General features: G+C 34.9%; 1 protein-coding gene across 3 annotated transcripts in view; it reads left to right on the forward strand.

Annotated features, from left to right (window-relative positions):
• LOC105464502 (high mobility group nucleosome binding domain 5) overlaps window positions 1–13,091 on the forward strand; it is an 88,466-nt gene extending 75,375 nt beyond the window's left edge. Inside the window, exons 3-8 of one of the 3 annotated variants that reach the window (XM_071088369.1) lie at window positions 4,154–4,291; window positions 6,065–6,094; window positions 7,128–7,157; window positions 7,403–7,456; window positions 9,634–9,771; window positions 10,760–13,091. In XM_071088369.1, coding sequence (XP_070944470.1) covers window positions 4,277–4,291; window positions 6,065–6,094; window positions 7,128–7,157; window positions 7,403–7,456; window positions 9,634–9,771; window positions 10,760–11,362 — 870 coding nt within the window. In that variant the 5' untranslated portion in view covers window positions 4,154–4,276 and the 3' untranslated portion in view covers window positions 11,363–13,091. The remainder of the gene's footprint in view (window positions 1–4,153; window positions 4,292–6,064; window positions 6,095–7,127; window positions 7,158–7,402; window positions 7,457–9,633; window positions 9,772–10,759) is intronic. The other 2 variants (XM_071088370.1, XM_071088371.1) reach the window with 2 other exon arrangements.
• Window positions 13,092–13,536: the final 445 nt, after the last annotated feature.

Here is a 13,536-nt window from a genome sequence, read left to right on the forward strand (position 1 = left end):
ACTCTTTAATTCAGTATTTTATTAGTCCTGGGTCTGCTGCAAATAAACATAGGGCATAGGAAGATTTGGGTCACCAGAATTATAGTTTTTCCAGAGTCAATCTCAGCTAAGTGGCATCATCAATCCAAATAAATTTCTCATATCAATCTTAAACAAGGCTCAGAAATAAGTGCATTGATGTATTTGGCTCACTGTAGACTTGTATTTATTTTACCCTCTGAAAATACCAACAAAAAATATCTAAAACACTGTGTTTTAATAATATGCTAGAAGTCTTGCATTATTTGCTGACAATAGTAAATAGTTTTCCAATTTTTTATTTTATTAAAATACAACGGAATAATAATGGTGTTGCATGAGATCAAAATTAGAGATATTTTAACAGAGAAAATAAAATTTTTCTTACTAGTCAATCAGTATTTTTGATACCCCTTTGCATGCAAAGTAGTGTATCTAGAATGCTTTTAATTAATCATACATATATATAATTTTAAACTATGAATATACAGAACATTTGAAGAACTGTTTTATCTTGGCTGTCTAGCATTTCTTTTCTCATAAATACATAATATTTTCTTTTGGATTCTCTGCCTCAAAATATTTTAATGTTAATGTCTTTTTTTTTTTTTTTTTTTTTTTTTGAGACGGAGTCTGGCTCTCAGCTCACTGCAAGCTCCACCTCCGGGGTTTACGCCATTCTCCTGCCTCAGCCTCCCAAGTAACTGGGATTACAGGCGCCCGCCATCTCGCCCGGCTAGTTTTTTGTATTTAGTAGAGACGGGGTTTCACCGTGTTCGCCAGGATGGTCTCTATCTCCTGACCTCGTGATCCACCCGTCTCAGCCTCCCAAAGTGCTGGGATTACAGGCTTGAGCCACCGCGCCCGGCAATGTTAATGTCTTTAATCTGTAGATTTTCATATCTTCCTGTGTCATTTTCAACTGGTTACTAAATGGACATGTTACAGTTCCTGTAAATTTTGGGAGCGGTAGTAGGCATGCTTAATAGCTAGGTAAAATAAGGGAATTCTGGCAATCAATTTTCCTAGTCATTAATAAAAAGAGAAACAAGCCAACGTAATTTTAGAAAAGAATAGTCCTGTAAAAAATCTCACTTTGACAATTACACAAAAATAACCTTTTTACTCTGCAATAATTTATCAATTTTAGAAAAATATATTGTAAAAGTAGTAAATTCTACAGAACGTATGTAGAGTGTGATATGCTGAGTAAATATTTGGGCAAAAGGAAATAAGTATATACAAGTTTGACCCAATTTGAAGAAGTTTGATGGAGTGGTTGGGGAAAAAAGGAAAAATCAAGCTTGCTTGTGTCATATGAGTGGTACAATCTAAACTGTATACTATAAAAGGAGGGAAGAATTTCTTAGGGCTAAAATGTGAAGAAGGCTTTTGTCAAAGAGGTGATATTTGGATTGGGTCTAAACAGTTTGGTAAACATTTGATAGGTGAAGATATATGGGGCTGAAGTCAGAGGTAATAATACTGCAAAGGCAAAGCGCCTGAACAGGTTTGCTAATGTAAAGGACCGCTCTGGTTAATGGTTAGAAGGAAGAACATGAGGAGATGGGGGATTGGGGTCAAGAAACAGAAGGATGTTTCACACTTAGAAGATGTTCTTTTGCATGCATGACTATTTTTTCAGTTTAATAAGATATAAATCACAGTTGCAACACGTTAGCCTTCAAGAAGGAAAACCCGGCCAAAAAAGAAAATTGCTGACAAATTTAAGAGGAGTTTTAGAGCTCACTGATCTGCACATTTTGCTTTTCTTCAAATTTCTAAGCTTTACCTTCCAAGGCTCCTCAAGATAATTTGTTTCAACCCACTTGGACTAGGCACTATGTTCCCTGAACAAGTACAAACTTTTCCTGCCTCTGCATTTGCTATAATGTAACAGTCTACCGAACTGTTCACAGGCAAGCCAAATTCCACTTCCTCAATCAAACCCTTTGCCAAATTACCTTAGTCCTAAAAGATCCTTCCCTCCTGTTTTATTATTGAATTTAGATTGCACCATTCAGATAATACAATCAGCTTTGATTTGTAAATAGGTATGCATCTGTTTGCTCAATCCTACAAAATTATAAAATTCCTTAAAGACAGAAGCTGTGTAATGCAACTTTGCGTGCTACAGGGTTTCGCATTTTCATAAGCTAGTCTACAAAAACAAAATCCGACTCACAAAATAATGCTAAATAAGAATTTGTTGAATGGATGCATTCCACGGCTGACAAATTTTCATTCCCTTCATTTTTCTCCTTATCCTTATGAGGCAATCCTTATATTAAAATCAATTTTTATGCTTATCTTCTAACTGTTGGAGAATAAAATGATTGAAACATATCTAAGTTCACCCAGAAATACTTTTACCATAAGAGCAAAATGTGACATCAGGAACATCTAGGGATTATCCCAATAACTATGGACCAAGGAAGCAATTTAAATGTCTTTCTGATTTACTTGCTTGAATTAGAATGCAGTATGAAGTTGGGGGAAGGAAACTGAGCAGCAGTCACGCAGGCTTATTCTACCTGATCTATTTAATTCCACACTATCAGTGCTGGGGAAGAATGGGCAATAATAATAATAATAATAATATAAAAATATAACAAAATAAAAATAATATAATAAAACACAATAGTAAATATAATTATAATGGGTTATTCTGTTAGGCTGCATTTTTGCTTGAAGGGATGGTTTGGCACTCTGTAGCAGATATAGTGTTTATCTCTTAAACGAATTATTCCAAATGTTTTAACCTACATGAACACAAATGAATTCTTCCTAAAGTAACTGTTCAAAAGGTTAACTTTCTTTTTTGATTAACCCTCCAGGATAAGGATTTGGGTTGTTGTTTGGGAGCACTTTTATACACAACCACATCAAGGCGCCTCTGAGAAAGGGCGGTAGGGAATTAGATCCTCTATTTTAATCATATTTATTCCAAAGTAATTTATTCATCAATCTCCACCTCAACCCTGAAACCTTTAGGTCTCAGAAACTGACACTGAAGTCGAAAGTCACCTAAAAATGACTGGGATTAGAGTGACGCTGTGGAGACATTCTCCTTTGGCAAAAATTTTAAAGGACCGCCTAGAAACTCAGTAATGAAGATACTTAGTATTTTTAGACAATCTTTTTAAATATCAAAATTCTTGCAAAAAAGTCCATGATTTTAAGTTTTTTCAAAAATTTAAATAAAGACAGGATCCTACCCTACACTTGCGTGACTCACCTCACTCGCCTCATCCTAGTCTCCTGGGTTTTTGTCACAAGCTTAAATTTTGTGCCTGAGGTGAGTACCTCAATCGCCTTATGCTAGTCTAGGTTCTGAGTCCTAAATACTTTCGTGGATAGCACCTTCTTGAGTCCTTTCACTAAATGCAACCTTCAGATTAAAAATCTATTCTCAGGGCTTTTCCTTTGGATAGACCTCTGCTATTACACATTTCCCTCGGAGTCCCACTGAATTCTTCGTATACCCGCTCCAAGTGGGATAACGGTATAGCTCCCAGTTTTGTCGCTACTCTCCACCTGCGGAAAACACGCCATTTTGGCACCCTCTCCTTGCCAGCACCACAGTTCTGCTTTGGGGTGATGTTCCCACACCAGAGAAACATCTCCACTCTTTTGCACTTTCTGAATGAATGTTCCTGTCGGTTCAACACCATCCCGCCCAAGGTGGCAGGGAAAGATCGGAGCCCAGACTCAACTGGTCTTAAAAGCACTTTCCCCGCTAGGAATAGGGAAGGGTGGCGGGTTTGGAGATTGTGAAGAAAGCAACTGTTGTGGCTTTCGTCTGTCATTATAACATAAAAGAAAAAAAAAAAAAACTGATCAAGACAGCTCTGGCTTTCCTGCCGTTCTTATTCCTGATCGCTTAGCCCTTGTTAAGTTCGCGTGCTCCTCCACTACACCAGCGGTTGGAGCCGACAGGGAACGAGGGCTTCGGGCAAGTTCGCGGGCCACACCCCCCAAAGCCGGCTGCCTCTCTTTATTGGCCTGAGAACCTGTCACTCCAATGTGGCTCCCAGTCCGGTTAACCATTCACGTAGTTTGGTTGCGTCTTGGCGTGTTTAATGTTGCCAATAACGAGGGATTTTTTTTTTTTTTTTTTTTTTTTTTTTTTTAGAGGAGAGTACAGGTCGTGCTGCAATTAGTTCATTGAAAACTCATTTGCTCTTGGAGCAGTCAGGCAGTGACTGCCTTCGGCTTTTTTTCTGCTGACTAAGATCTCCTATAGAGAGCTACAACAATGCCCAAAAGAAAGGTAAGTGAGATGGATGGAAAGACAGACGGGGAATTAGCTGCTGAGTTACCTATTTCCTAATAGGAAGAATTTATTTATTTGTTTGTTTGGGTTTTTTTTTTTTTTTTTTTAAAGCTTTTTGGCTTCTTCCATTTTGTGATGTAATGAAACGGAAAGGGGGAGAAGGGCAAAGAGCAGTCGGTGTAAGGTTTAGGATGGTGTTGCATGCAACTGGTAGTTCACTTTTGGAGTGTTTTGTTTAAGGGGAGAATCTCTTGAAAGGTGTCTCCATGCTGAATTACAAACAGCCATAGCGCTGTGCTGTCGCTTCCTACCCCAACCCCCTTCCTCCGCTTACCCTATTGGAGAATACTTCTCCCAACCACACTTCAGTATCCTCCTCTGCCACCGGCTTTTCTTGGGGAACCGTCCCGTCTGGGGAACGAAAGCCATGGCTTTCTCCTGTATTTGCCTTTGTTCTTCCCGTTTTCTTTTTTCTTTTTTTTTTTTTCTTCCCTCCTCCTCCACTTCTTGTCAGGCCAGATGGCTATGCAATGGTAATCCTGTGCCATTAGGCGGCGCAGACTTCAAACTGTCCTAGAGAACAGAGATTCACCGCTGTAATTAAAAACTTTAGGGGTGAGAAAGCTGGACCTTCCCTAGCTCTTTAGCTAAAGATGGGAAGATTATAAGGAAACAGCGTCGGATAAACTTGCCGATGTTGGGGTAGCATGAATTTGTTGACTTTAGTAATGCAGAATTGATCTGAGCCTTTCGAGCTCCACAGGTCTTCTGCAAACCCTCACTTCACAATTCCTGGCTCCTTTCAGACAGGAAACAAGTTCACGCTCGGCGTTTTTTTTGGTTGTTGTTTTGTTTTGTTTTGTTTTTTTCTTAGTCCCCTAGAAGTGAAATCGAACGCTGTTTCATTGCTTGGTAAAACAGTAAAACACTGTGCTAACTTAAGACATTATGATTGTTTCTGGATTATTCCTATAAACAAGTCCACCTTCCTTATTCCTAAAACATAGAAATAATACTGAAATTCCCCCGTGCTCTGTGATTGTATGAATCGTGCAATAGCTTGATAATTCTCAGGCTAAAGGGCTGCTCAGATATGGAAAGCAACTGTTTCTAATCACCATCCCCCCGTTCTGAGATTCCCGCCACTGTGCTTTTCTATACTTGTGCAGTAGGTCTTTCTGTTTTGCAGAGCTGACAGCAACCTTAAAGCAGGTAGTGGCGGGAAGTTTTAAAATCGGCGGCCAGTGTCTTAGAATAAAGCATTGACTTTGTAGCAAAGAGGTCTACCCCACAAAACACTGTGGGGGCTGTAATTCTTGCATGCAAAACTTGGAAAGAATAGTCCAGAGTCAGTGGAGAGGTTAAGATAGGTACAATCGCATGGCAAACATAAGGCAAGAAAGGGAAATTGCATGAAGCTCCGCCTTCATTTGACCCACCCCCACATTTTTGGCTTTTACATTATCTAAAGCAGGTGGATTTCAAAATTACAAAGGTTTACTTTCAGGAGATGCAATTTACACAAAAGGATGAAATTAACTATCAATTGTGTTAAAGTATGTCTTGTGCATGCAGTTGCATCTTGGCGCACATTAGTAAAACAGCAGTATGTAGCGTGGTTCCTAAGAAACAACACGTGTCTACTTGAGCAGGAACCCAGGAGAAAGTAATAAGCAATTATATTGAAATTTGTAATCCGCAGGCAGTGTTTTCTGATTTATGTGTTTATATCAATGACCTTATTTCTGTGTGGTTTTCTCCTCTGTGTAGGCTGCAGGTCAAGGTGATATGAGGCAGGAGGTGAGTTTCTTTAGTCTGAGCATCTATTAGGAAAAACCACTCGTTTTATAAACTTGACACACATAAGCAGCTAAAAAATAGATGCTGGTTGGTATATTTGTACAATATGAGTACCAATATGGTATGCCAGTGAGCTCTCTCAAAAATATATATCTGAATTTCGGAAGAGAGGACTTTTTTACATTGCCATTCAAAATAAAAGAAAAGGCTTTTGCACTTTTTTTTTTTAATAGAAATGATGTTAAAGAAATATTCTTGACCATAGAGATGTGCTAATATTTTATTTGGGTGTTTTGTGAGTTAGACTATCATTTTGGTGTGTGTACTTTACAGGCTTACATGTTGCTTATTTTAGAAAGTTGAGGCTCTAAATGTTCACATATGTGAAACATTTTTTAACGTACTATATAGTCTTTGTTATTGTATTCAATGTATATTGTTCTAACTCTTAGAGTATGCCATCTTCTATATGTCCTACAAAGCGAGAATCATTGTTGTGCAACAATTATATTAAAGAAACCTCTCAGTTTACCTTTATGGCCTTATTAATGTTTTGGTCAATGCATATTATTAATTTTAATCTAATTAATGCACAATAAAAATATACTGAGTGTGAAAAAATATATATATAGTAAGTATTAAAAACTGCAAGCTTCTTGGAATTTAAGACCTTATTGTGCTTGTTCAGATGTAGAGAGAACTTCTTCCTTTTAAGCAAAATAATTGCTTTGTCATTTGGCAAGAAAAGGCTATATATTTTCATTTCTAAATGTGCTCCTTGTTACTAGCTACTGTGTTAATTTAGCCTAGCCACTTAAGCTTAATTTAGGACTTTTTCTTTAGTATATAAAGTGTTCAGAGGAAGGAAAAATCAAAACTTGTATTTCTCTTGTATTTTCTAACCAAATTCACAATTGCTTCTTTAATGACAATATTTATGTATTGTTACACCAAATATTTTGACCTCAATAAAAGTAATTCTAGCTTTTTGTATCCATAATTCACTTAACAGACTTTTGTTTTTAACTTATAGCCAAAGAGAAGATCTGCCAGATTGTCTGCTGTAAGTAATCTTTTCAAAAAGCAGCCCATGTATTATGAAATGTCATTTTAAAATTTAGGGAATCCTAAAAAATTCAATACACGATTTATTTTTGAAGTTTTAAGAAAAATTTTCACACCAAGGAAATGTGGTTTTTTTTTTTTTTCTAATGCTCATTTATTTTAATTCAGAGGTTGGATTTCATTTTTAACATTCTTTCTTCAAATGTGATTTTTTTCCTTTTCTTTTCCCACAACTTGATGCAGATGCTTGTGCCCTTTACACCAGAGGTAACGCCCAAAAGAACATCAACTTCAAGGGTAAATATTCAACTTAGAATATTGAAATAAATTTGCTTTTTTAAAAAAAAATGATTTTTGAAATGGCATACAGCTGATCATTTTACTTTGCTTATATTTTGTTCTGTTAGTAACAAAATATAATATATGTTAGTAATATATTATATTCTTTCATTTGATACATGTACACCCCTTGGGTGGGGAATATTTGCTCCTGTTTTGTGATTGTCCACAGTGTTTTGACATTTTCATTGGGTAGAGACAAAACAATTTCAGTTGGATAGGCCCATTAAATGTACATGCCTTTGCTATCATATAGTGACGATACTGTTTCCCTGGGAAAACAAAAGGTGAAAACAGTAGTAACCCCAAAGTTGTGCTTTGTAATAAAAGTAGTAACTAACATTTGATAATATTTTACAGTTGGCAAAGTATATATAAGATTATATATAATTATTTACATAATATATATGTGAGATGCATTTGCATATGTTAATTTCAAATGGACACAATTGATTTTGTATAGACTTATATACTCTGATATTGTGGCTAAAGGCATGTAGAAATAGATACAATCTCAATATTTAGTTTACTGTTAATTGCTTAATACCTAAGAATATTGGTTGAATTCCTGAAATCATAAAAGGTTAAAGCTATGAGAAACATTAGAGAGCATCTAATCCTATCACTTTGTAGTTGAAGAAAGTATAAACTGTCATCATGCTCATAAATGAAATCCTTTGTTAAAAAATATTGCTAAACTTAGGGCAATTGAAGTTTTAGTAATAATTGATATATTTAATGGTGACAAAAGAAAGTGTTTTTTCTGCATTTTACTTTTCAAGTCCACTATTATGTCAGGTTAAATATTCAACTTTTAAGTTTTTAAAACAGTAAATACAGCATTTTCTTTTAAAAAGAAAAGTAAGTCCAGACGTGGTGGCTTACGCCTGTAATCTGAGTACTTTGGAAGGTCGAGGTAGGCAGATTGCTTGAACACAGGAGTTTGAGACCAGCCTGGGCGACATAGTGAATCACCATCACCACAGAAAATACAAAAGTTAGCCGGGCATGCCTGTAGTCCCAGCAGCTTGGGAGGCTGTTGTGGGAGGATTGCTTGAGCCTGGGAGGAGGAGAATGCATTGAGCAGAGATTGCCTCACTCCAGCCTGGGCGACAGAGGGAGTCCCTGTCTCAAAAAAAAGAGAAAAGAAGAAAAGGAAAGGAAAGGAAAGGAACAGGAGGGGAAGGGAGGGGAGGGGAGGAGAGGGGAGGAAAAAAAGAAAAGAAAAGAAAAAAAGAAAAGAAAAGGGCTAGACTAAAACATATACTATGTAACCATACACTTTACCCTCCTTGGCTGTTTCTCATGTGTTAAAAGAGTAATAACTTATATCTATATTATAAGTTACAGTTTCTAAAGCTTTTTTTCCATGTGTTTTGTCATTTTCTCCTTATAACATCCCTGTGAGGTGGGTGGTATTAGTCTCTTTTTATATTTGAAAATAACAGCCTCAAAGATACTTATGCCTTTGCTCAAGATCACATCACGTAAGTGGCAGATCTAGAATTCAAACACAGGTTTTCTGGCCCCTCAATCCAGTGATCTTTCTATTACATACACGGGTAGGCAAAAAATTTTCTTGATAAAGTCGTCGTGAATCAGGGCATTCCAAACTTGTAGATACAAAGATTGAAACACTTACATCACCGTAAGGTCTTTTAAAACTCTATCTAAATTGATGTTCTCACTAACAGCATTTCTCTTAATTATTACCAATGGAGGCTTAACAATCAACAAAACCCTGTTCCTTATTAATTAGACTTGACAAAAATAAACTGACCCTCTCTGGTCAGAAGGAATTAATTGATCAGTCTAACTTGATGCCAGCAGTTTGTCCTTGGCAGCAACTAGTCAGCATTCTAACTGGTTGCCTCTCATCTATATCACTCAACTTAAAAGAAAATTTATTTTATTTGTATCAAGGGAACATTGTGCATTTTTAATGCTGTTTTAGGCTTACAATGAAACTTACAATGAAGGTATTATATGATAATTTTATTGATATCAGGTTTATATGTGATACTTTAAAACATTTGCATAAATTATTACAATAGCTGGTAAAATAATTGTGACCATTTAATCAACATAGCAGTTAAACTGTACATTTACTTTTATTGTTTTATATTGCTTGGCAGAAAATGAAGACAAAAAGTGATATGATGGAAGAAAACATAGATAAAAGTGCCCAAGCAGTTGCTGAAACCAAGCAAGAAGCAGTTCTTGAAGAAGACTACAATGAAAATGCTAAAAATGGAGAAGCCAAAATTACAGAGGTATCTTCTAATGTTAACAGTTTTATCTATTTGAAAGTTTAACAATGGGTACAACTGAAAGAAATCCTGTTTGCCTTTTAGTTTACAAGTTAGAAAAAATTAAGTGAGCCGTGGTTCAATAGTATAATGGTATCTAAGGGGAAAATAAAATTAACTTAAAATATGAGAATTTAGAGGGACCAGTAGTGCGAGCAGTGGCTTAGCATTGCTGCTACTAGAACAATGCCAATGATTATGACTTAGTACTAACATAACCACCTTCTCATTAAATACAGGCCAATCTTTATTCATTTTATCAGCACACAGGCTATTTGTAAATCCCTTTTCCAGAATTTATGATTCTTTTATTTCCTTTGTAGATGGCAAAGCAAATCATTATATAAATGTTTTTAATCTTATTTTGCATATTTAATGCATACAGCATTTTTAGGTATTGTAATAAAACACTGAAAATGGGATGTAGTCACCAAATCTATAAACTAAACATATGCAAATATGGAAAATCTTTTGTAAGTTATCTTATAATATCTGGCATAGTACTTTTCAAGAAATTTTTACATAAAAAAATATCATTATTATAGAAACAAAATATGTTATTTTTCCAAGGACTATATTTTGTTTACATGCATAGTCCTCATTAAGAATTGCTGATATAGAATAAATACAAGTCATCCTTTAAGTATTTACTTTGTGCTTCATATTTGAAATGAAAATTATTTATAAGTGTTTCTGTATTTATTGTTTCAAATATCTATTTGTAGATATTTCTGTGGACATATTTTAGTTAATCGCATTTCTTAGAATGTGTTCTCATAATGTGATATTTAGCAGGCTTCTTTCACAGGAAAATTACTTTCTTTAAAAGAAGTATTAGTCTTTTTGTGAAATAGATGTAATCCAGTGTAAATATTTAGGGGAAATGGTTCTAAATTTACTAACAGAATCTTGTTTTGTTTTGTTTTGTTTTTTTTTTCCACCATGCATACAGGCACCAGCTTCTGAAAAAGAAATTGTGGAAGTAAAAGAAGAAAATATTGAAGATGCCACAGAAAAGGGAGGAGAAAAGAAAGAAGCAGTGGCAGCAGAAGTAAAAAATGAAAAAGAAGATCAGAAAGAAGATGAAGAAGATAAAAACAAAGAAGAGAAAGGGGAAGCTGGAAAAGAAGACAAGGATGAAAAAGGGAAAGAAGATGAAAAAGAGGATAACAATGGAAATGAGAAAGGAAAAGATGGAAAAGAGGAAGATGCAAAAGAGAAAGAAGATGGAAAAAAAGGTGAAGACGGAAAAGGAAATGGAGAAGATGGAAAAGAGAAAGGAGAAGGTGAAAAAGAGGAAGAAGATAGAAAAGAAACAGGAGATGGAAAAACGAATGAAGATGGAAAAGAGAAGGGAGATAAAAAGGAGGAGAAAGATGTAAAAGTCAAAGAAGATGAAAAAGAGAGAGAAGATGGAAAAGAAGATGAAGGTGGAAATGAGGAAGAAGCTGGAAAAGAGAAAGAAGATGAAAAAGAAGAAGAAGAAGAAGGAAAAGAAAAAGACGAGATCAAAGAAGAAGATGGAAAAATGGAGGAGCCACAGAGTATTGTTTAAAACTGCCCTATATAGTTTCATAATTTGGTAACATGTACCTTCATGTTGTAAAGTTAATAGAGATAAATATTTTTATCAAAAATTTTATAAACACAGTCTTTCTTTAGCATTGATTTAATTTCAGAACATCTTCATATTGATTTTTAGCCATAAAGTTTCTAACATGGAACATTTGTCTATAAATTTTGTGATTATAGTAGTGGAATATATAAAAAAAATATGCTTTCAACTTTGCGAGTGAATTTCGTGTTGTGTAAGTTATGTGTCAAATCTTTGAATTTTAATTTTACTCTTTTATATATGTAATAATTTCATAAAGTGAGGGATCCCAAAAAAAGAGTTGCATCCAACGTTCTTGTTCTCTAGGATGCTTTTATAAAGAAGGTGAACTATTTTCATGTAATGCTAAGAGTTAAACTTATCTTTCCCAAATATAACTTTATTATTAGCTTGGGAAAAATGAAATTGTATTTGCATTTTTAAAATAAATACATATGTTTATTTCAGAAGGGCAGTTTTGATTATATGTGAATGCACAAATTTTACTGGATTTATCTTAATAAAAAGACTCTGACGATGATTGTGTTTTGTTATATCTTCAAAAATGTAGCTAGTGAAATATTATGCTTAATTTTTTTCTATTGTGGTTTTCATGAAAATATTTAAATATTCACTGACATAAAATTAATATAACATAAAATTCACCATTTTAATTGTAATAAAAATAATAAAGTATGTAATTCAATGTTTGTCAGTATATTCACAATGTTGTGTCCACTGTTTAATTCCAGAGCATTTTTATCACCCAAATCAGAAACAAAGCACCAATTAGCAGTCTCTCCCCATTTTCCCCCAACTTATCCCCCACCTTCCATCCCTTGGCAACGACTAATCTGCCTTCTGTCTCTATGGATTTGTCTATTCTGAACATTTAATATCAATGTAATCACACAATATGTGTGTGGCCTTTGGTGTCTCGCTTCTTTAACTTAGCAAAACGTTTTCAGGTCAATCCACGTTCTAATTTGTATCATTACAGCAGGTCTCAATTTTGTTCAATGCTGTTTAGTTGTAATGTTGATGAGAAAATAGATTCCCAGCCGGGGCCACTGTTTGTGGAGTTGGCAAGTTCTTGCCATGTCTTCATGAGTTTTCTGCAGGTATTTCAGTTTCCTCGTCCGCCCCAAAGAAGTGCTTAGGTTAATTAGCATGCCTAACGATCCCAGTATGAGTGTGTGTGTGTGTGTGTGTGTGTGTTCCCTGGGATGGACTGGAGTCCTGTGTAGGATGGGTTCCCGCTTTGCCTTCTGAGCTGCTGAAATAGGCTGCAGCGATCCACTACTGTAAACTGGAATAAGCATGTAAATAATTATCTTGTTCTTAATTGTTCTTAATTGTATGAATAGCTTATATTTATTTCAGTGTTTAACATTGGAAGTATTTTAGCCTTTATTTAGAAGTTTGGTGATGCTGTGACCAGAAATATTTGTTAGGAACTTAACTCTTATCTATTTCAATTAGCCTATTGGTAAAATTGGTTTCCTTATGTGTTGCTTAACTTAAAATTACAGTTTCTAAAAACCTGTCAACGATGTTAAGTGAGGACTTACTGTACTTTATTTGTTCTAATGGCTGAATAATATTCTGTTAATATACCACATTATGTTTGTTGATGGGCATTTGGGTTGTCTCCATGCTTTTTCAATTATAAATAATAATGCTGTGAACATTTATGTGCAAGTTTTTTTTGTGGATGTATGTTCTCATTTCTTCTAAGTATATATCTAGGAGTGAAACTGTTGGATTTTATAATAGTTCTATGCATAAATTTTTGAGGAACTTTTGGACTTTTCCAAAGTGGCTTCAGCATTTTATATTTCTACTAGAATTTTATGAGTGTTCTAATTTCTCCACGTCCTTGCTAACACTTATTGCATGTTTTTTATTATAGCCATTCTAGTAGAGTGATTTGGAAGTGATGCAAATCATGTGATCTTGATTTGCATTTCTTTTTTTTTTTTTTTTTGACAAATGAGAAGTCCCTTTTATTGATTTAAAATGAGAAGCATAACTGGCAAGCAGACAGATGCCTTCGGTTAGCTAATCACCTTCTTTTAGCCCCTATAAAAAGTTTCAACCTAGAAAATAAAATAAATGTTGCTTGTTCATCATGG

The sequence above is a fragment of the Macaca nemestrina genome, chromosome X, assembly GCF_043159975.1.
Source record: "Macaca nemestrina isolate mMacNem1 chromosome X, mMacNem.hap1, whole genome shotgun sequence".
Classification (NCBI taxonomy): domain Eukaryota; kingdom Metazoa; phylum Chordata; class Mammalia; order Primates; family Cercopithecidae; genus Macaca; species Macaca nemestrina.